The 24,698-nt window shown below is 41.5% G+C and overlaps 1 protein-coding gene across 1 annotated transcript in view; it reads right to left on the reverse strand.

Moving 5' to 3' along the window:
- Positions 1 to 24,698, reverse strand: part of MGAT4B (alpha-1,3-mannosyl-glycoprotein 4-beta-N-acetylglucosaminyltransferase B) — a 600,394-nt gene that overhangs the window by 99,112 nt on the left and 476,584 nt on the right. The window contains exon 9 of the mRNA XM_040344984.1: positions 16,146 to 16,276. Coding sequence (XP_040200918.1) covers positions 16,146 to 16,276 — 131 coding nt within the window. The remainder of the gene's footprint in view (positions 1 to 16,145; positions 16,277 to 24,698) is intronic.

A 24,698-nucleotide genomic window follows, 5' to 3' on the forward strand; every position in this document is an offset into this window, starting at 1 on the left:
TTGATCACATTATCACTGTGATAGCCTGTGGTTGGCTAGCTCTTAAATATATGATCACTATGATAGCATGTGGTTGGCTATCACAGTAATCAGTCATTGTAGAGCATGTCCCTGTACCTTATTTTTTTCTTGAAAGAGAAGACATTTGTAATCAAAAGTGTGTGAAAGAAAATAAATAAAACTAATTAGGATAAAAAAAGATAGATCAGGGTTTGATCTAGATCTGTGTCAGGGTCAAAGGTCAGGATTCATGTGCGTTAGATTAAAGGATTAAAAAAGGAAACACAATGCGTATTACTTGTCTTGGTCTCTTGGTCCTACTATGGGTACAAACAACAAATAATATACACAAATGTGGTATCACTGCAATCGTTTGGAGTGGTAGAATTTGTTTTGGGTTATTCTTTTGGTGGTAGGTCATGGTTATGGCAAAAAAAATATACAGCTAAATAAAAAAAAAAAAAAAAAAACTTTTTTTGTTTTACTATTTTGGGCCAGTTTTCCTTGGATAATAAAAACCATATTAAAGGATAAGTTTATCCTTCATAACATGCTACACCCAAATTCAGTAATATGTTATGAATGCACCGGCCCCTGCACCTCCCGCTGTGACAGCAAGCTAGCTGTTAACCACTTTAGCCCCGGGCCTGTTTTTCAGATTCGGTGTTTACGAGACTAAAACATTTTTTTTTTGCTAGAAAATTACTTAAAACCCCCAAACATTATATATTATTTTTTTCTAACACCCTAGAGAATAAAATGGCAGTCATTGCAATACTTTTTGTCACACCGTATTTGCGCAGCGGTCTTACAAGCGCACTTTTTTTGGAAAAAAATCACTTTTTTAAATTAAAAAATAAGACAACAATAAATTTGACCCAATTTTTTTATATATTGCGAAAGATAATGTTACGCCGAGTAAAATGATACCCAACATGTCACGCTTAAAAATTGCGCCCGCTCGTGGCATGGCGTCAAACTTTTACCCATAAAAATCTCGATAGGCGACGTTTAAAAAATTCTACAGGTTGCATTTTTTGAGTTACAGAGTAGGCCTAAGGCTAAAATTATTGCTCTCGGCTCTAACGATCGCGGCGATACCTCACTCGTGTGGTTTGAACACCGTTTTCATATGCGGGCGCTACTCGCGTATACGTTCGCTTCTACGTGCGAACTCGTCGGGACGGGGCGCTTTAAAACATTTTTTGGGGGGTTTTCGCATTTATTTTTATTTATTTTACAATTTTTAACACTGAAATAAAAAAAAAAAAAAAAATTATCACTTTTATTCCTATTACAAGGAATGTAAACATCCCTTGTAATAGAAAAAAGCATGACAGGTCCTCTTAAATATGAGATCTGGAGTCAAAAAGACCTCAGATCTCATATTTAGGCTTAAATGCAAAAAAAAAAAAAAAAAAAAAAATTGGAAATGTCATTTTTTCAAATGACAAAAAAAAAAAATGTTGCTTTAAGACGCTGGGCGGGACTGACGTTTTGACGTCACTTCCGCCCAGCAGAGCTATGGGGACGGGTGAAGGAGATTTTTCCTTCAGTCTCGTCCCCAGTCACCAGCCAAACGGTCCCGATCTCCTCCGCCGCTACCGACGGCTACGGTAAGCGGCGGAGGGCGCGGGAGAGCGGCGGGAGGGGGGCCCCTCTCCCGCCACCGATAACGGCGATCTCGCAGCGAATCCGCCGCGGAGACCGCCGTTATCGTGTACCGGGCCGACCACTGAAGAGATGAATATCTCGATTGTGGCAGCAGCTGCTGCCGTTACCGAGATATTCATCTTTAAAGTGATGACGTATAACGACGGTAGGCGGTCGGCAAGTAGTTAAACAAAAAAAAAAAAAAATGTCCCACCCAGCCACGTCACTCATTCACAGTGCTCTGTACATGGAAAACTACAAGTTCCAGCAGCCTTGGTGCCTGTCGGCTTGTAGTTTTGAATGTGGCGCTTTGAGTGATGTGGTAGTTAAAGGGGTTGTAAAGGTTTCTAAATAGGTTCCTTTAAACTAGTGCATTGTTGGTTCACTTACCTTTTCCTTTGATTTCCCTTCTAAATGTTTTGTTTCTTTGTCTGAATTTCTCACTGCCTGTTCCTCCTCAGTAAGCTTGCCCCCATCATCCGAGCCGTTCTGGCTGAGGATTAGTCAACATGCTCGCCCCCTCTCTTGGGACCATCCTCACTTGTGATCTGTTTGCTTGTAATTAGTGTGTGTGTGTGTATAAAAGGTAATGCTTTTGTGGACTCCTAACAGACCCTTGCATCTTTCATCCAGTGCTGCACTGATGTTTTTGGATTCTGAGTCATGGGGAAAGCAAAAGAATTGTTAAAGAATATGTGGGAAAATTTAGTTAAACTGTATAAAACAGGAAAACTATAAAAAAAAGATATCCAAGGAATGGTGAATGCCAATCAGAAGTGTTCAAATTCTAAACAAGAAGTAGAAAATGAGGGGTTCTGTTAAAACCAAACCACGGTCAGGTAGACCAACTACAATTTCAGCCACAACTGCCAGGAAAATTGTTTGGATGCAAAGAAAAACCCACAAATAACTTCAGGTGACATACAGGACTCTCTGAAAACATGTGGTGTTGCTGTTTCAAGATGCACAATAAGGAGGCACTTGAAGAAAGATGGGCTGCATGGTTGAGTTGCCAGAAGAAAGCCATTACTACGCAAATGCAACAAAGTATCCCGCTTACAATACGCCAAACAGCACAGAGCCTCAAACCTTCTGGCACAAAGTCATTTGGAGTGATGAGAGAAACATTTTGCTTTTTGGCCACAACCATGAAATACATTTGGTGAGGAGTCAACAAGGCCTATGATGAAAGGTACCGAGCTGGATCACTGATGTTTTGGGGATGTATGAGCTACAAAGGCACAGTAAATTTGGACAAAATTGATGGCAAGATGAATGCAGTATGTTATCAAAAAATACTGGAGGAACATTTGCATTCATCAGCCAGGAAGCTGTGCATGGGAAGTGAAGGTTCTCAGTCTCTTGACCTCAATATCATTAAGCCACTCTGGGGAGATCTCAAACGTGCATGTTCATGCAAGACAGCCCAAGAATTTACAGGAACTGAAGGCTTTTGCAAAGAGGAATGGGCAGCTTTACCATCTGAGAAGATAAAGAGCCTCATCCACAAATATCACAAGATATTACAAGACTTCAAGCTGTCATTGGTGTTTAAGGGGTCAATACATGGTATTAAAAAATTGGGGTATGTAAACTTTTGATCAGGGTCATTTGGGTAGTTTCTGTTGTCATTATGATTTAAAAAGAGTAAACACAGTTGATTGATAATAAATGGCTTCAGTCAAACACTAACCATGAGTGAAAGAAAATTTTTTGTGTTATTCATATTCTCTGAAAAATGGCCAAAAAAAATCATACATTTTGCCAGGGTATGTAAACTTATGAGCACAACTGTACATAATAGGCCTACAATTTTAGAATTGACAATATTTAACATTACCCCAGATAATGTCCAATCGGGCGAAATGCGTCGAATGGTGCTCCTGAAATTACTGCACACTGTTGTTTTTATAACCGAAGGATACCAGCATTTTATGGAACTTTTTGCTTGTCTACTCCACGTCATTACAATAAACCCACTATACAGTGTTAAACTATATGTTTTTTTTTTTTTTTAATACACATTTCCATGGATCCCCAATTTCACTTTTGATGTAGATCGTTGTACACAATAGAGTTCATCTTCTGATGTTGGAACCTCTCTGCTGATACCGGAAAGGGTCTCACTCCCAGATCATCGATATCACATGCTGAATCACGTTGAGGTTTTCCCTCACGAATGCCCATCTGACTCCTATGCTGTACAGTAAATGAGTCCACCAAGTCTGGTAAGCGTGCCAACCTTTGTCTGTTCGTCGAAATTCGAACAAAACGGGTCGTTCGCGCCAAATTCGAGTGACGACCATAATTCACTGCGGCATTGCGCCCTGATGATTGGCCAAGCATGCACTATGACCCGCATGCTTGGCCAATCACAGCGCGCAGAAAACGGAGAGCCATAATTGGCCAAAGCCAGGGTGGCTTTGGCCAATTATGGCTCAGGGCTTTAGCACACGCCCCACACTATAAAAGGCTGCCTGCAAGGCGGCCGCATGTAGTGTGTTGCGGTTGTTAATGGGAGCAGATCAGTCAGTCAGAGAGAGAGAGAGACAGTGTCTTTTCTACCAGATAGATAGATAGAGCAGGCAGGTTAGTCAGTTTAGCTTAATTTACAGTGTGTAGAGGATATATATACATCCTAGGAGTTGTACATATATTTATACACTGTATAGCTTAGCTAGATCAGCTATTCCTATTTGTCAGGCAGTAGATTGTGCTAGCTGCAGTGTTCTAACGTGTTGTATTGCCTGTGCGTGTGTGCTGTTTAGTTTACACCTAAACGTACTTGGTGCTACTGCACGTGTGCTGTTTATTTGCCCATAAACGTAGTTGCTGTTACTGCACGTGTGCTGTTTAATTGCACATAAGCGCAGTTGCTGTTACTGCACGTGTGCTATTTATTTGCACATAAACGCAGTTGCTGTTACTGCACGTGTGCTGTTTATTTGCCCATAGACACAGTTGCTGTTACTGCACATGTGCTATTTATTTGCACATAAACGTAGTTGATGTTACTGCACGTGTGCTGTTTAATTGCACATAAACGCAGTTGCTGTTACTGCACGTGTGCTGTTTATTTGCCCATAAACGCAGTTGCTGTTACTGCACATGTGCTGTTTAATTGCACATTAACGCAGTTGCTGTTACTGCACATGTGCTATTTATTTGCACATAAACGTAGTTGCTGTAACTGCACGTGTGCTGTTTAATTGCACATAAACGCAGTTGCTGTTACTGCACGTGTGCTGTTTATTTGCCCATAAACGCAGTTGCTGTTACTGCACGTGTGCTATTTATGTGCACATAAACGTAGTTGCTGTTACTGCACGTGTGCTGTTTAATTGCACATAAACGCAGTTGCTGTTACTGCACGTGTGCTGTTTATTTGCCCATAAACGCAGTTGCTGTTACTGCACGTGTGCTATTTATGTGCACATAAACGTAGTTGCTGTTACTGCATGTGTGCTGTTTAATTGCACATAAACGCAGTTGCTGTTACTGCACGTGTGCTGTTTAATTGCACATAAACGCAGTTGCTGTTACTGCACGTGTGCTGTTTAATTGCCCATAAACGTAGTTGCTGTTACTGCACGTGTGCTGTTTAGTTTGCACCTAAACGTACTTGATGTTTACTGCACTTGTGCTGTTTAGTTTGCACCTAAACGTACTTGGTGTTACTGCACTTGTGCTGTTTAGTTTGCACCTAAACTTACTTGGTGTTACTGCACTTGTGCTGTTTAGTTTGCACCTAAACGTACTTGGTGTTACTGCACTTGTGCTGTTTAGTTTGCACCTAAACGTACTTGGTGTTTACTGCACTTGTGCTGTTTAGTTTGCACCTAAACATACTTGGGGGTAGATTCAGATACAATGGTGTAACTTTGGGCGCAAGTTCTGTATTCAGAAAGAACTTGCGCCCTTAGTTACGGCGATGTAACCTATGTGTGGCGGCGTAAGCCCGCCTAATTCAAATGGGAATGTTGGGGGCGTGTTTTATTTAAATTTTACTTGACCCCGCGTTTTTCAAGTTTTTTTTTAACTGCGCATGCGTCGTCCGTAAAATATCCCAGTTTGCATTGCTCCAAATTACGCCGCAAGGACGTATTGAATTCGAAGTGAACGTAAATGACGTACAGCCGTATTCGCGAACGACTTAAACAAACAACGTAAAAATTTCAAAACTCGGCGCGGGAACGACGGCCATACTTAACATTAGCTACGCCTCATATAGCAGGGGTAACGATACGCCGTCGTATCTTCTATCTGAATCTACCCCTTGGTGTTTACTGCACTTGTGCTGTTTACATTTCTAAACACGTGCCACTACTATAGACACCCAGCAGGTATGATATTTAAAGGAATTTTTCTTCTTTATTTTTTTCACTTTAAGCATCATTAAAATTGCTGCTCCAGAAAAAAATACAGTTTTTAAAACTTTTTTTGCCACATTATTATTATTTTAATTTGTATTTACACTATTAGGTGGATTCAGGTAGGCGGGCGCATAGTTGCGGTGGCGTAGCGTATCGCATTTACACTACGCCGCCGTAAGTTATCGAGGCAAGTACATGATTCACAAAGTACTTGCCTGCTAAGTTACGGCGGCGTAGCGTAACTCGGGCGGGCGTAGGCGCGCATAATTCAAATTCGGCAGAGGGGGCGTGTTTTATGCTAATGGGGGGTGACCTGACGTGATTGACGTATTTTACGAACGGCGCATGCGCCGTCCGTGTACATATCCCAGTGTGCATTGCGGCAAAGTACGCCGCACGGTCCTATTGGTTTCAACGTGGACGTAAATTACGTCCTGCCCAATTTTCAAATTTCGACGCGGGAACGACGGCCATACTTAACATTACTATTCCAGCTATTTGATGGAATAACTTTAGGCCTGAAAGTGCGTTACGTAAACGGCTTATCTTTAATGCGTCGGGCAAGCGTACGTCTGTGAATCGGCGTATCTACTAATTTACATATTCTAGGCCGACCGCAATGAAAGCGCCACCTAGCAGTCAGCCTAAAAAGTACACTTTAGGATACGACGGTGTAAGACACTTACGCCGCTCGTATCTGAGCCTAATTTAAGCGTATCTGGTTACCAGAATACGCTTAAATTTGCATCGGTGCAGATTCAAACTTAGGCTAGCGTATCTACTGATATGCCAGCCTAAGTCTATCTGAATCCACCTATAAATGTCTAGTGGAATGCTGGCAGCCTACTAGATTTATGCACATTTTTTCCACATCTTAATATTAATCTTTAATCAATTCTGCACTGTTGGTATCCATCTGCAGGCACCCCTTACCTCCATAGGCAGTTATGTCGGAAAAATAAACTAATCCTTTAAGATTTAGAACACAAAACTTTTAAATTAATACAAATCTTCATCACAACGAAAAGGACATTTACACAGAAAACAGGAGCATAACATAAAACATGGTCTTTGTGGCCATATTATTTAAATGTAAAAAGTGAAAGAATATCAGTAAAATGTTGCCACAGTTTTGAATAAACATTACAAAGATAATATGATTTACCTTTATATTATTACTTCTTTAAATGTCTTTCTCTACCTACCAAACACAATAAACCAGTATTTATCACAGATACTAAAATAACATACTGGTAGGCCAGGTCTCCGTGGAAAAATACAACATACTAAATTCTATATTGCTTTTCTACAGAGCTGAGGCAACAAAAATCAGAGATGACCACATCTGTCTCAAATATAGCCAGTTCAATAGCACTGCAGTATTCCATTATCATTGACATAAACCCTATTTTCTTTGGAAAACAGATGCAGCAAATATATTTGTATCGGGCACCTGCTTATGTCACAACAAGGAATTTATTTTTTTGTTCCAGTAAATTCATGAACATCATAGATGTTGCTAGTGGTAGAGTTTTTTTTTTAACTTTGATAGGCAAGTGGTGATGGAAAACCACCTTTCTATTCCCTTAAAGTGGATGTAAAGCCACTCTCAGCCTTTCTAAACTATTGCCATAGTGCTGATCTATAAGGTTATACATGTCTCCTGCATGTATCCTTACTAGAGGTGCACCGAAATGGAAATTTCAGAACCGAAACAAAACCGAAATAAAAAAAAATGTCAGACCGAAACCGAAACCGAAAATGACTATTCTTTTTTTTTTTTATAATAATTGTATGTTAAAACATACACTCACTGTGCCCCCAATTGCCACCTCACTGTGCCCCCAATTGCCGCCTCACTGTGCCCCCAATTGCCGCCTCCCTGTGCCCCCAATTGCCGCCTCCCTGTGCCCCCAATTGCCGCCTCTTGTTTCTCTTTTTTTTGGTATAATTTTCTTATTTTTAATATTATTTTTCTTATTCTTTACTTTTTAATTACTTACTTTATTCATTGAATTATTATTTCTTATTTATTTTGTTTACACAATTGGAGGTGACAGGTTCTCTTTATTAACCCTATCACCTCAGGAGTGGATTGGCGTCAGGGACAGAAGCCAGACTAGGCAGCCGGGGGGGGGGGGGAGGAGGAGGGGGGACAGAGTCCCGAAGATATAGCCAGCCGGAGGGAGGTATGTGGGGGGGGGGGGGGCGGAAGGCTGCTAGAAAGAAAAGCATCTCACCACTGCCCGTATGCTGAAACTGTCTGAACGCTGCTAGCACACAGCCCCGCCTCCTCCTAACCCCACGCTGTGATAGACAGAGCACATCTCAGCATTAGAACGGCATTCTGTTTATCACAGCGTGGGGTTAGGAGCAGGCGGGGCTGTGTACGAGCAGAGCGGAGACGGTTTCAGTGTGTTTTACCGCTCTGCAGCCACTATCGGCAATTTTAAAGCTGTTTCGGCATCTCCCCAAAACAGCTGTTTTCGGCCGATATGTTTCGGCACCGATATATTGGAGCATCCCTAATCCTTACCTGTCAAATGTCTCCCCTCTGTCTGTTAAAGGAACTGAAAAACTGCAGATTCTGTGGGTGGGTCTGTTGCCTGGAGATCTGTGGGTGGAGTCGTGATGTCAGTAGACTCCCCACCCACCTCTACACTCCCCTTACACTAAAGTAACCACATGACTTCAGAAAAGGAGTGGGAATTAAAAAATAATGCCTGTCTCGAGGCTAGTGCATGAGATATGCAAATAACCTGTCACTCACAGCAAGGGGGCGGAACGGACTAAGGTTTTTCTCTAAGTCCGCTTTATTTCACTAAACAATAAAAGAGGATTGCTCAGAGCTTGTTTGACTCTTTGTGGCAAGACTGGGCACAGATGATAGGAAATATTTTAATCAACATTGTGACAGCAAGAAGAAAAACATTTTTTTTTCGGGGTTACATCCACTTTTAACCCAGAAAACCACTTTTACTTTAAGGCTTCTTTTACATGGGCCTGCAGATGCCTGACAACACGCTGCACCACTAATCGACGCACTGCGCGCGTGCTGGCTGTTATCCTGAAAGACGTGATTTTGCTATAGGCCAGTCAGGAATTGGTTAATGATCACAATTGTGCAAGGTTACAGATGAAAACTATATTTTCCCTCTTATTTACCTATACAAACTATGCTTATGACTAACAACCTTCCTTTAGCTCGACAGTGAAGGGAGCAGTATCCAATAGGTAATCTAGCTGCTCTCACCTTCTGTCGGTGTCATGTTTCTGCAGCACACCCGATTGGCCCCCAGTATGAACACTACTGCTGGCCATACACGCATAGAATTTTGTCCGTTTGCAAATTGAACGATTATTCGTCTGTCGAAAGCGAATTGTCCACTAACCTATTAGAATAAACTTGTTTCCGTGATCGTCATTACCGCTGGATAACAATAAAAACATATATAAATTATACAAGACAGAATATTCTTATTTTTTTGATTACAATATACATATATATACTTTAGTTGAAACAGTAAAAGTTTTCGCTTTGGATCCATCGACATTAGTCTAAATCATTGGTAAAGTTGGGTCCACTAACTGCAAAATTGTCTAACGATCTTTCCGAAAATGACCAGTTTCTACAGAAATTGTGTGGGTGTATGGCCAGCATACCTCTCCCATTCTGAGTTTTACTGTTTCAACATTAGTAGCATATACCGTACAAATATATGTACTTAAAGGGGTTGTAAAGGTAAAAAAAAAAATCCCCTAAATAGCTTCCTTTACCTTAGTGCAGTCCTCCTTCACTTACCTCATCCTTCCATTTTGCTTTTAAATCCTCACTTCCTGTTCTTCTGTCTGTAACTCCACACAGTAATGCAAGGCTTTCTCCCTGGTGTGGAGTGTCGCGCTCGCCCCCTCCCTTGAGGGGGGCGAGCAGGAGAGTCAGGACGCTCTCTACATTGCAGATAGAGAAAGGAGCTGTGTGTTAGTGGGCGTCCTGACTCTCCTGCTTTACTACATTTACCTTTACAACCCCTTTAATTTATTGAAACCATAACTTTATTAATTGGTGGTGATTATATTGCCTGGAGTTTGGCATTTAACGTACAGGAATGGGAAGTTATAAGGTAAATTAAGGTGACACTAAACTCTGGTTTAATGCATTGTTAAAGTGGTTCGAAAGTCATAACGTTTTTGTTTTTCTCTACATTAAAGCAATAAAACCCCAAAAAAGGACCAGGCCTATTTTTGACACCTGTTGTTTACAAGTTAAAATAATTTTTAATTGCTATGAAAAGAAGGAATGGAGTTGCGCTAAAAAAGTGACTTATCAAAAAATAGTGAGCACTATGAAGTCCCAACGAGAAAAGATAAAAACTTCTTTCATTAAATATAAACTCTGTGAAAGTTCCGTGTATAATCAAATTTTCATTTATAATCACAACGAGTGAAAAATTCTGGATTACTGTTCACTGAATACGCTGACCCTTACCAGATCTTCAGATCCAAAGGATCAAGCCAAGCAGATTAGCCAAACACCTGGGCTGCACAGGAGATCAGGAGATCAGGATCTTGATAAAATCTTCCCAGCAGTGGATCAGTGGAACATCCAGAAATCAAACAAAGAAATAAAACTAGATAGTGTGATATTGTCAGGTGATCACACAACAACAACTCCCCTGGTGACTGGCAAACGGACAGTGTGACATGCAAACCACCACCAATATACACACTGACCCTTACCAGAGTTGTAAATAAGATAGATTGAAAACACAGGGGGGATGTGGGCAGCCACTGCAGAGAACTTCTCCCAAATACAGTCCTCGAATTCACCAGGATGCACCAGACAATCAGCGGTCATGGAGGAGAAACTCACAATGGTGTGATAACGTTTATGGCATTTATTGAGCAAAAACGTAGTACACTTACATCAAATGACTTTAAAAACAGCAAAAAGGATCCGGCCGGTAGTAGAACGTGTAGTCCTCAAATTCGGTGACGTCAGTACGTCTCCTCCCGACGTTTCGTCTGCTAAGACTTGTTCACGGGTAGACTTGTTCACTACCCGTGAACAAGTCTTAGCAGACGAAACGTCGGGAGGAGACGTACTGACGTCACCGAATTTGAGGACTACATGTTCTACTACCGGCCGGATCCTTTTTGCTGTTTTTAAAGTCATTTGATGTAAGTGTACTACGTTTTTGCTTAATAAATGCCATAAAACGTTATCACACCATTGTGAGTTTCTCCTCCATGACCGCTGATTGTCTGGTGCATCCTGGTGAATTCGAGGACTGTATTTGGGAGAAGTTCTCTGCAGTGGCTGCCCACATCCCCCCTGTGTTTTCAATCTATCTTATTTACAACTCTGGTAAGGGTCAGTGTGTATATTGGTGGTGGTTTGCATGTCACACTGTCCGTTTGCCAGTCACCAGGGGAGTTGTTGTTGTGTGATCACCTGACAATATCACACTATCTAGTTTTATTTCTTTGTTTGATTTCTGGATGTTCCACTGATCCACTGCTGGGAAGATTTTATCAAGATCCTGATCTCCTGTGCAGCCCAGGTGTTTGGCTAATCTGCTTGGCTTGATCCTTTGGATCTGAAGATCTGGTAAGGGTCAGCGTATTCAGTGAACAGTAATCCAGAATTTTTCACTCGTTGTGATTATAAATGAAAATTTGATTATACACGGAACTTTCACAGAGTTTATATTTAATGAAAGAAGTTTTTTTCTTTTCTCGTTGGGACTTCATAGTGCTCACTATTTTTTGATAAGTCACTTTTTTAGCGCAACTCCATTCCTTCTTTTCATAGTATTTTTTGTTTGTATAAACATTTTGAGTTTGCAGCTGTTTGTATTGTTATAGATAAGCGCACCTTTTTTCACTTTTTGCAATTTTTAATTGCTGTCAAATAACTTGGAGCCCCCAAACATTATAATCATCTTTTTTTTTTTTCAGACACCCTAGAGAATAAAATGGTGGACGTTTCAATACTATTTGTCACAGTGTATTTGAGAAGTGGTATTTCAAAAGCAATTTTTTGGGAAAAAATACACCTTTTTTAATAAAAGAAAATAAGAACACAGTAAACTTTGCCCAATTTTTTTCTCTATTGTGAAAAATGATGTTACGTTGAGTAAATTGATACCCAACATGTCATGCTTCAAAATTGCGCCTGCTCGTGGAATGGCGACAAACTTTGGCACCTAAAAATCTCCATAGGCGACATTTAAAAATGTCTACAGGTTACCACTTTTCGCTGTGAAAATGATAATGGTCCCAAAAATGTGTCAAAAGTGTCCGATGTTTCCGCCATAATGTCCCAGTCACGAAAAAAATTGCTGACCGCCACCATTACTAGTAAAAAAAAAAAAATATTATTAAAAATACCATAAAACTATCTCCTATTTTGTAAACGCTATAAATTTTGCGCAAACCAATATATAAACGCTTATTGCGATTTTATTTACCAAAAATAGGTAGAAGAATATGTATCGGCCTAAACTGAGGAAAAATTTGTTTTTTTATACCTTTTTTGGGGATATTTATTATAGCAAAAAGTAAAAAATATAGATTTTTTTTCAAAATTGTCGCTCTATTTTTATTTATAGCGCAAAAAATAAAAACCGCAGAGGTGATAAAATACCACCAAAAGAAAGCACTATTTGTGGGAAAAAAGGACGCCAATTTTGTTTGGGAGCCACGTCGCACGACCGCGCAATTGTCAGTTAAAGGGACGCAGTGCCGAATCGCAAAAAGGGGCAAGGTCCTTAACCTGCATAATGGTCCAGGTCTTAAGTGGTTAAGCACAATAATGAAATATGTTGGTAAATGCAAATAGTTAAGTATATGAGCTGGCACAGGGAACTAACACCTTAAATGTTCCTGTTTACCGAAAATCTCAAAGTGAAAGTCTCAAAGAACCATTTATTATTGTTACTTTTTGTATGGAACATATTGAAGCTAAGTGACTTTCCACCATTATTTATTACAGTCTTATGCAATAATACTGCACAGAGTGCCCGTAGTCAGTCACATTTGAAGGAAATCAAATTAATAAAATTTGCTTATTTAAGTTTCCATCTCTGCAGCCGATATTCACTTGAAGCACAATGTTCTCATTTCAAACATTTCTGTGTTTGACTGTTATTGCTTTCTAATGTCTGCTGCAATACCCAGTAGTGTGTTATCCCTGGAAGACCTTCTGTATGGCAGCTATGAAAAGATTTTCTATTCCTAAAATATAAAATACTCAGAGAAGAGAGATGCAATTGGCCAAGTAGCTGCAATATGAGAATGGGGGACAAGCCAGCTGTCTAGAAACTTATGAACAATGCAGGTTAACTAGTCTGTAAAGCTCATGAAAGAATTGGTAAGAAATATTGTTGTTTTTTTTCCTCGGCATTCATTAATAAGCATATAGAAATGAGTGTCTAAAAGAACAGCTTTACTTTAAAGGGGTTGCAAAGGTAAAAAAATATTTTCCCTAAATAGCTTCCCTCATCCTTCTATTTTGCTTTTAAATGTCCTTATTTCTTCTGAGAAATCATCACTTCCTGTTCTTCTGTCTGTAACTACACACCGTAATGCAAGGCTTTCTCCCTGGTGTGGAGAAAGCCTCTTGAGGGGGGAGGGGGTGAGTAGGAGTGTTGGGACAATCTCTACTTTGCAGATAGAGAAAGGAGCTGTGTTAGTGGGCGTCCTGACACTCCTGCTGGCCCCCTCAAGAGGCTTTCTCCACACCAGGGAGAAAGCCTTGCATTACGGTGTGTAGTTACAGACAGAAAAATAGGAAGTGAGGATTTCTCAGAAGAAATAAGGACATTAAAAAGCAAAATCAAAGGATGAGGTAAGTGAAGAAAGACTGCACTAAGGTAAAGGAAGCTATTTAAGGATTTTTTGGTTGGGGTTTTTTTAGGTTTAAAAAAACTAGTGGGTTCTGAGAGAGCGTTTTTACAGCTGAAAAACTCCTAATGTCCAAAATCTCTGAACGCTCAAAAACACTGCTCACCAGCGTTTTTTTTTCAGTTTTTTGATCCATTGAAAAAAAAATGGTAAAAACGCTATTACAAAGCGACTGCCATTTTTATAATGTTATTTTAACGTCTAGTGTGCATGAGGTCTAAGCCTCTGGTGCCCAATCAATAGCTGAGGGCCATATGTGGCCCAGTGGTACTTGTTATCCAGCTCTTGGAACCCAGTAGTCTGTAGGAGAAATAGCAGCACAAATTTGTAGAAGGGTAATAGCAGTGATCTCTACTAGCCCAACGTAGTGCTTCACCTCATAAGGGCCGCTAGTTTTGTGTCCCAGGTTCTATTCCCACTAGTGCAGCACAACCAAGCAAACACCAACTTTTACTCTTCTGGCTCAAGGAACAGTCTGAAGCCTCGTACACACGACCGAGGAACTTGACAGGCGAAACACATCGTCTTCCTCGTCGAGTTCCTTGTTAGGCTGTCGAGGAACTTGACAAGGCAAGTTTCTCCACTCCCGTCGAGAAAATAGAGAACTTGCTCTCTTTTTGTCTTGTCGAGTTTCTCAACAGTTTCCTCGACGAAAATGTACACACGACCGGTTTCCTCGGCAAAAAAATATCTCCCAGCAAGTTCCTTGCTGGTTTTTACCGAGAAACGAGGCCTAAGGGTTGCCCATTAGAAGTTTTATTGCGGAGTAACTTGGCTGTGGCATACTCCAGAACACTTACAAGAATGCAAGGACACAATCCCCTTAGCAGCAGCTTCCTAAAACAGTCCTCCAAGTATTAGGACATGAGGTGGGCAGCACTGGTACACTATTAACAATGTCCCAGGCCAGGCAAGTCTTAAAGTGATTGTAAATGATCACCTTATAAAACAACCTATTTAGTTTAAAATATAAATGAAAGGCAAAATATTGGTGTATAAATATATAAAAAGATTTCCAGTATTGCTAGAGAGTTGACCACATTGTGTTCTCCTGCTTAGTGTGGTCAGTTTTTAATAGGAACTCAGAGGGACTGGCAGGAACACCAGGGATTTTACACAAAGGAAGCAATACAAGGAGAAAGGGATACTTTTTCATACTAGTACATGGTACAGCAGGAACATATAAGGAATATAAAATGTTGGGGGTAAAAAACACTTTACCCAAGTATGGCAGGGGTTGGCAGCAATAAGTCACAAGGATCCTATTCTCTCTCTGGGCTGTCCTCACAGTGTCCCCATAGCTTGGATTTCTCATTCAGGCACCAGAAGGCAGACTCTTCTGAGGAGTTCCCAGATAAGATCCCTAGTGATACCCCTCTTCTGGCTCTCAAGGACTTTTAGAACCATAGGCCCCAGATGAGCCCAGTTGGAACCTCAATGAGCAGGCCGAATTCTCAGCAAGATGGCCAGGAAGGCTGGCAGCCCTCCTGGCTGGGGACCTCTCCTCCAGGGAAAAGAACCCTGCTCTCCGAATCTCAATTTATGCACTCACCAGCCACCTTCTGGGAAACACCTCCCCAGGGATTGGCTTGAGTTACATACATATTCAGGCTGCTCATCTGACTCTACTACCCACTATGTTCTGGAAAGCTCCAGAAAACGGTGAAGCAGTCAGACTTGCAGCTGTACACTCACTACTTTACATCGTAGCAAAGTGTCATTTTTTCAGTGTTGTCGTATGAAAATATATAATAAAATATGTACAAAAATGTGAGGAGTGTACTCACTTTTGTTAGATACTGTAAATCTCAAGGCATGACTGTAGACAGGCAAAAACATATTTAATTACACTAAAGAAGACTGTTGGGTGCAGTATATCTGATTGTAAGTATTCAGCATTTTTTTGTGTGTGTGTGTGGGGGGGGGGGGGGGTATTAAAACTGAAGCCACCAGAATCTGGGGCATCTGTGCATGACAACCAACCAGCTTCTATCTTGACCTTTTTTTTTTTTTATTGCTGACTACATTACATACCTTGCAATTAGGACATATAAAAGGTTTGTCACATGTCACTTGTTTCATCTGACTGTATAGACCAGAACCATAAATATGATGCCAACATAACAAAATACAGCTGGCGATGCACCATCTATTCACAACAACCACGGACAAGCAAATGTTAACATCAAACTCAATCGTAGGCTCATTACTTACAGCATCTTTTTCTGGATTGCACACTTTCACCCACAGGATGTGGTCGAGGAGCCAGTCAATTGGCTTGTCTTTGTAAAACATGAGGATAAACTCGACAATCAGGCTAAGGTCCAGAGACTTGAAGAGCTTTCCTGATAATAAGAGAAAATTGTGTTTACTTAGATTCCCCATCTCCAGTTACAAAGAAATTATCAATATGTTTTCAAAATATCCCATCCAGATGATAGTGCTTGGTGAATAGCTTTTCACTGCAAAACGGGAGGCGCCTGAGCAATAATGGCAGCAATCAAACATAGGAGATCATAAAGAGATCAATAGAGGTACAAGCAGACAAAGTGAAGGTAATTCCAAGGCTATAATACATATTCAAATTTATCAATTAACCAATATATGTTCTTATCTTTGTTATTGATTTCTTTTTTTTAATCAAAAACTACGTTTATTTCTACAGTTTATTTTTCCACTAGACAGCTGATTCTTTCACATCCCCCACAATAAGCCATAGTTGCCTGGTTCTGCTCTACACAGCAAGAACTACAGGTCTTTACTCCTAAACCACAAGAGCCCCAAAATCTAGCTATAGGTTCCTTAGGTCAAATTGCCTTTCAAAAATATTCCATATAGTATACGGAGAAGGGGAAAAAAAGCTTATACAAAAAAATTGCCCCATTCATGACAACGTTTTCCAAATAAAATGTTTTTTTCTTTCTTTTTTTATATGGCTTTATATAAAATGAACAAGTGAAAATGCAAGTAGATGAGGACGGTAAAAAGAGCTAAAGAATATTAAAGCGGGAGTTCACCCGAATTTTTTTTTTCCAACCTTAGATTAATGCTCATTTTGTCAAGGGGAATCGGGTATGGTCTTTGGGACTGGACGTTCCTATTTGATTGACAGGCTTCCGACGGTCGCATCTAGTAGCCGAAAGAAGCCAAACGTCGGTGCGGCTCTATACGGCGCTTGCGCACCGACGTTCTGCTACTTTCGGAAAATCGCGACGCGATAGATGCGACCGTCGGAAGCCTGTCGGAAGACTGTCAATCAAATAGGAACGCCCAGTCCCGCAGCCCATACCCGGAAGCGGCGGAGAAGATCGCTCTCTAAAACGGTAAATACGGCTTTGATTTAAAAAAAACTACCCGATTCCCCTTGACAAAATGAGCATCAATCTAAGGTTAAAAATTAACTTTTCAGGTGAACCTCCACTTTAAGTAAGGGCTAATAAGGAATTTAAAAAGGAATAACTTTACAAAATACATTGTAACAATACTGTTTCAATGTGTCATTGAATGTGTTCTGAACATTTTAGAGATAGGAAACTCCTATTTGCATATTGATTGGTGGTTCCAAACGCACAATAACTACTGCAGTAGGAAACAGACACAAAAAGATACACTAAGGCTGCATTCACATCTAGGCGGACGAAATCGCGGCGTTTTGTCGCCGCAAATCGCGGTAAAAATAGCGGCGTTTTGTACCGCGATTTGCGGCGACAAAACGCCGGTATTGTCTGCCTAGATGTGCCCCAAGATGACCCCCTCTATGAAGATGATTGCCATCTCCTAGCCGAACGCTCGAAGACGCCTGAAAAAAAGGTCCGGGACCTTTTTTCACGCGGCAGGCGACAGGCGTCCGGCGTGGAGATGTGAACCATCTCCATAGAGGGACATCTGTTTTCAGCCCTCTGGCGGCAGCGGCGTAGCGCTACAGGCGTAAAAACGCCTAGGTGTGAATGGGGTCTAAGCATCTTTCCAAATCATTGTCCTGTTTATTCAATGCAATTAAAGTTTTTTATACGCATGCTTATGTAGGAACACTTAGGCCACGTACACACGATCGGTCCATCCGATGAGAACGGTCCGAAGGACCGTTCTCATCGGTTAACCAATGGACCTGACTGATGGTCCGTCGCGCCTACACACCATCGGTTAAAAAAACGACCGTGTCAGAACGCAGTGACGTAAAACACAACGACATACTGAAAAAAACGAACTTCAATGCTTCCAAGCATGCGTCGACTTGATTCTGAGCATTCGCGGGTTTTTAACCGATGCTTTTGCATACGAACGATCGGTTTTGACCTATCGGTTAGGCGTCCATCGGTTACATTTTAAAGCAAGTTCTCATTTTTTGGACCGAAGGTTAACTGACCGATGGGGCCCACACACGATCGGTTTGGACGGATGAAAAGGTCCTTCAGTCCGTTTTAATCGGTTTTGACCGATCGTGTGTACGCGGCCTTAGACTCCTTTCACACTGAAGCGTTTTTACAGCGTTTTAGCGCTAAAAATAGCGCTATTAAAACACTCTCCATGCATCTCAATGGACCCTTTCACACCGAGTCCTGCAAGCAGCATCTTTGAAGCAGCTTTTGGGGCGCTGAAAAAAACACTCCAAAAACGCCCCTCTCCATTGAAATGAATTAAAGGGCTGTAAAAACGCCTTGCCCTTTCACACTGAGGCGTTGCACTGGCGGGGCGTTGAGAAAAGTCCTGCAATCAGCATCTTTGGAGCAGCTTTTGGGCGCTGAAAAAAATGCCCAAAAAACGCCCTTCTCCATTGAAATGAATTGAAAGCGCTGTAAAAACGCCTTGCCCTTTCACACTGAGGCACTGCAAAAACACCCTAAAACTTTAGGGTCTTAGATGTGCTTTACCAGCGTTTTTTCGGGCGCTGGCAGTGTGAAAGGGCTCGGAAAGCACTCAGTCTTTCACATTGGGATTACATATGAGGCTTCTTTCAGGCGCTTTACAGGCTTTTTTTTTTACGTCAAAGCGTCTGAAAAATGCCCCAGTGTGAAAGGGCACTTAAGCTCCTGCTTCTGTCATTTAAAAAATAAGTACTGAAGGTCTAGTCATAATAAGGATCTAGTGATTAAAGTATAAATGATCACAGCTTTATAGAACAATATTTAAATATTCACATAGCGAAAACCTCCACCAAACCAATCGTTAAGGCAGTGTTGTCTTTGGCAGGCCTAGCAGCTACTCACACCGCACATTCACATAGTGACAGACATGCTCCCATCACTAGTAGACTCGGTAAAGATAAAACTGTGGGAAATATTGGGAATAATCCCAAAGTAAGAATTATGATGACTGAACATCAGTAATTAATTCCCCCAGTTAGCTCCAATCTCCATTGAGGACATGAATGGTTAAAAAGCTTCTCCAAAAGGTCAATCACTACCATAATGTACAACAAAGTCCCAGTCCTCTATTCCAGGGCTATATATGGGATGCAGTTGGTTAAGGTTAGGCATATGCAGACCAGTATGGTATAGCAGGCTTAAGTATCAGGGTGGTGTATGCTGCGCAAAAATACACTCTAGGAATTACTTTGTGTCCTTATTGATGCTGTCATTCATACATGTACTGTATATACAACTCACCTCTCCATGACTGTCAATGGGTCAATGTGGTAAGTAAATTCCTGTAAAAGGCAGCGCTCATCCATCCACGTGTTCTGTAAAGATGCCCAGGCCCACCGTGAGCCTTGAGTCTAACGTGTGCATGCTTGCAGCAGTCGGCATGCGGGATGACCTCACATTGAAGTGTTTCGCTCGCCAATCGGATGGAGCTTCTTCAGAGCAAGAAGGAGCTTCATTGTGCTGTCTTAAATCTCCTGACTAGGGTGTAATATGGCACTTTTGTCAGCAGGTGTCACTTGCTCTCACTCTTCAACAGACATCAATCAGTAACTTAAAAACATGAGTGCTTTTACCTAGCGTTTGCTCTTGCTGAAAACTCGTAAGGTAGTATATAGGTGCATTCAACATATTTTGTTAATATTACACACATAAGCTCCCAATATTGGGAACTGGAGTAAAAAGAGCTTTGCCCATTATTTTTTAGGAATCCCTCAGGACTCCATTATCGAGATATAGGAGGAAGGGAGGGGAATAAGTAGGCATCATTTACACAGATCCAGGGCGGTTGGAAAAAGATGTATAAGGAGTGAACATATGTATTTAGCAACTATCATTGACTACTAACTAGGCATCCAAGTTGCATTCAATATTCAGTCCTTTGGGAATCAGCGTTCCTAATCTGAATATCCACATCTTTTCCTTCTGCGCAAGGATTGTGTTCAAGTCTCCCCTTCTTGCTGGGAAGTTTAGAACATAGATACTTTTTACTTGTAGGCCTTCAGGGATGCGCTGATGGAACTGGGCAATATTCACTGCCAGTGTACATTCGTCATCCTTTCCTTATACTGCAAATGTGTTCACCAATCGAACTATCAGTTGTTGTTTGGTCTTACCCACATAGACCTTACCACAAGGGTGCTGTAGCATATAGACTAAATGAGTTGTTAACCACTTGCTTACTAGGCACTTTCACCCTCTTCCTGCCCAGGCCAGTTTTCAGCTTTCAGGGCTATTGAACTTTGAATGACAATTGTGTGGTCATGAAACACTATACCCAAAGTAACAGATTATTTTTCTCCTTCACTGATGGCCACTGATAGGCTGCACTGATGGGTATTGATAGTCACTGATGGGCACTGATAGGCAGCACAAAAGGGCACTGAGGGGTGGCACCGATAAGGCGGCACTAATAGGTCGCACTAATAAGTGACACTGATGATGATGCACTAATTGGCATTGATAGTTGGCCCTGGTGGCCACGGATTAGCAGTACTGATGAGCACTGATAAGCAGCACTAGTGGGCATCCCACACAGGTGGAAGGTCCGTAAGCCAATAATTTACTCAATGGTGTTCAGAATTCTGAATGGACTAGACTGTCATGAAGGTTACAGGCTTTTCGAGCCACTATTAGAGGACGTGGGCCTTTGATTTTCACCAGAAGTGGAGATCTAGGATGGATTTGACCTGCTTCCTTTGGGAGCCATATCTTGTGATGATCTTTACAGGAGCCGTCTTCGTCTGATCCTGATCCTTTAGCTCTACTAAAGGTCCTCACATCTGCATTGTACAGTTTGTCGTTTAGCTTTTCTGAGAGCTTTGTGGGAGTATTCCCGTTAATTCCTGCTGCTGTCAATCAAATTCTGTGAGGAGGGATGAGAGGGTGGCTGAGCCATGTTGTGTGTGTCTATAGATGTGTGCACATGTCCCTCCCTTAGCAGCTAGCGTAGAGGAGAGGAGGAGCAGTTGATGGGGGACCCCAGAAGAGGAGGCAAGAAACCTCTTGGCAAGTATAACATTTGTTTTTAATTTAAGGCAAAAGAAATTGCTTTTAGTATTACTTAGGGCTGTGGAAATTAACTAATAATTCCTCGATTAATCGTAAATTTTTTTGATTGATCAAAATTCTTTCGATCGGTACTCACCTCTCCGCTGGCTTACGGGTCTTCAGGGAGTTCTGTCGGAGATCCGGTGATGTCACGGACACCGGCGGGGCTTGCCGTGTCCATCTGAAGGGCTCCTTTGCTGTGCCTTCATATCTGCATGCCGGCGGGACCTTACCATCTGCCACATGCAAGGGCTGTTACACTTCCCTCTATCAACCTGGGATTCTACAGCCATCCACTGGGAGTTGTGATAGTTCCCTTCACGGGACATCTACATGCCGACGGACTGATGTTAACCCCTCCTCATCTGGATTCAGCAGTGGTATCGTTGTACACATTTTTATACCAGTATCATACTTAGCTACATGTTTTTATGGCTGCTTTTGCTACCGTTTGGTATTACTCGCACCATTTTTACAGTTTATGTAGCTACATCGTTTTTTTTCCCCCAGTGCAATATTTATTTTGTTACCTACTTGAAGACTATAAAAGTGTTCATGCTATTCCCATTGAGCGCTGACTTTGTGTCTTTTTTGTATCCTGCTATCCATTTTTCCAGTGGTTGGTAGCTGCACTGGGAACCAGCCTGCAAGGAGATCAGCTTTTATTTAAGGCAAAAGAAATTGCCTTTAGTATTACTATTACTTATTTTTTTTGTTTTTTTGGGCATACCTTGCATGTACAAGGTGTTTAAATGGTTAAGGAAAAAAACAGTGTAGTCTGATTAAAAACAGAGGTCTGATTAAAAAGCAGGCTACTGCTTTTAAATCAGAATGAAATCAAAATAACTTAAAGCGGGAGTTCACCCATTTGTAAAAAAAAAATTTTTCTCCCCTTAGCTTCCTGCTCGTTTTTACTAGGGGAATCGGCTATTTATTTTAAAATATGAGCAGTACTTACCCGTTTTCGAGCTGCATCTTCTTCCGTCGCTTCCGGGTATGGGTCTTCGGGAGCGGGCGTTCCTTCTTGATTGACAGCCTTCCGAGAGGCTTCCGACGGTCGCATCCATCGCGTCACTCGTAGCCGAAAGAAGCCGAACGTCGGTGCGGCTCTATACTGCGCCTGCGCACCGACGTTCGGCTTCTTTCGGAAAATCGTGACGCGATGGATGCGACCGTCGGAAGCCTCTCGGAAGCCTGTCAATCAAGAAGGAACGCCCATTCCCGAAGCCCATACCCGGAAGCGACGGAGAGGATGCATCTCGTAAACGGGTAAGTACTGCACATATTTTAAAATAAATAGCCGATTCCCCTAGTAAAAACGAGCAGGAATCTAAGGGGGAAAAGTGCCCTCTAAGGGTGAACCCCCGCTTTAAGGGGCCATTCAAGTGTGCTGCTATGCTCACAAGAAACATGCTGAGAAAGCAAAGTGATGGAGAGATGAGCCCATCAATCTGCTACCTTTCCTTCACTAATTAGTCAAAGGTGGGGGCAAGACCTGCTAGTGTTACTTAAAGGGTACAAAAGCCATATTGAAATTTAATGTTATTAAAAATACTATTTCATTTTAATCTGTACTGCTGTCGATTTCTGTGAAATTCAATGCAATATTGCAACCTGGAGGCATTGTGTAAACCATTGGTGTACACATCTTCTCCAAAAATTTAATTTTATGCTTGTGTGATTGGCCCACTGATTTTCACAGAAGTCTGCACTGAGATACAAGTCAGACTTAAAGCAGAGCTCCACCTAAAAGGGGAAGTTCCACTTTAAGGACTCATCCGCAGCTCCTTTTGAACAACTACCACTTTTTAGCACGGGGGGGGGGGGGGTAACAGGTGCCTGAATCGGACAGCCGGGTGCCCATAGTGAAGATGCCGGCGCCAAAACCAAAGACAGTGGATGAGACCGACGTGGGTGAGCATACTGCTGGATCCTGGGACAGGTGAGTAACTTTTTTTTTCTTTTAGAAGTCAGCAGCTACAGTTTTTGAAGCTGTTGACTTATTTTTTTCACAGGTGGCTGGAACTCGGCTTTAAGTCATCCTCTCCAAGAAAATTTTTTTTTTTTGGTGATATACTTCCTAAGGGCTAATCACTTATATTGAGACACAGACACTGCAACTTTTCTCATCAGAACACTGAAAGTGCACCAGCTAAATATAATGAACCAGCCACTCCTATTTAAAATCAGTATGCACAAACAAATAGCAAAACCTTCAGAGCAGAAACAAATCTGCAAAATCGGCAACAAAATTTGTTAAAATACACATATTTTACATTGATCGCCCAGAGTCTTCTTTTCAAAAAATGTGTAGATAAAATTTAAACATATCTGTGAACAGATTAGGACAGTATATTGTATTTGAGAACTATAATCACATTTACTATTACAAAAAATAAACATTAGGTACCAAATTGTTATTGTTTATTTGACAGCCATGTAATTGTACAGCCACCTTTGTGTCCTCCTTTCTCACAGTGGAGAGCATATCTAGAGCAAATGGCATACAGAATGCTGTGTCACTACAGCAAGGTAGTATGTTCTCCATCTGTGCTTACTGCACTCCTACAGGCTGCAGCTGCAAAATGGCAGGAAGGGTGTGTGTTGACCATACTGATTTTGGGAGATATAGGCACACCTGTATTTTGAAGAAGGGAGTTCTGATAAGCAAACTGACTATGCCAACACAAATCTGCTTCTATGCTCTGAAATACAGAGAGCACTAGGTAAAGATTCAAAAACACAGAAGATGGCACAGAAGGTTGAATTGGGGGATATATATGAGCAACTCCCTGAAGCAAAGTCTTGAGGAGAGATTCTGAGGCAAGAGGCTTCTGGGAGAAATGGATAAAGCAGAAACCTGCCTATTGGGGGTACTTAGGGGTAGATGCTGGTCAAGACCAGACTGAAGAAAAGCCAAAATATGAGTGGTAGAATATTCCCTGGGACTGTCCTCAGACCAAGCAAGTAAGCCTATGGTGTAAAATGGCAAATCTTGCAGGAGTTGGATATTCTTGATCTTGGTATAATGGCAATAAGAGTCAGAAATACTCCTGTCCTGGAGCTGGGTTTAAACAGCAATGTCATTAAAGCTTTTGTATCTCCAGCTTTTAGTGACATTTACAGGGGTTGTAAACCCTTGTGGTTTTTCACCTTACTGAAATCTATGCAGTAAGGTGAAAAACCTTCTGTGATGCTGCAGCCCCCCCAGACCCCCCCATTTTACTTACCATTTTTCTCCCCTGGGGATGAGCACACCAGCTCTAGCTGCTTTCTGATGTCCAGATTGGATAGATTGATAGCAGCCCAGCCATTGGCTCCCACTGCTGTCAATCAAATCCATGAGGGAGCCGAG

The sequence above is a fragment of the Rana temporaria genome, chromosome 3, assembly GCF_905171775.1.
Source record: "Rana temporaria chromosome 3, aRanTem1.1, whole genome shotgun sequence".
Lineage (NCBI taxonomy): Eukaryota > Metazoa > Chordata > Amphibia > Anura > Ranidae > Rana > Rana temporaria.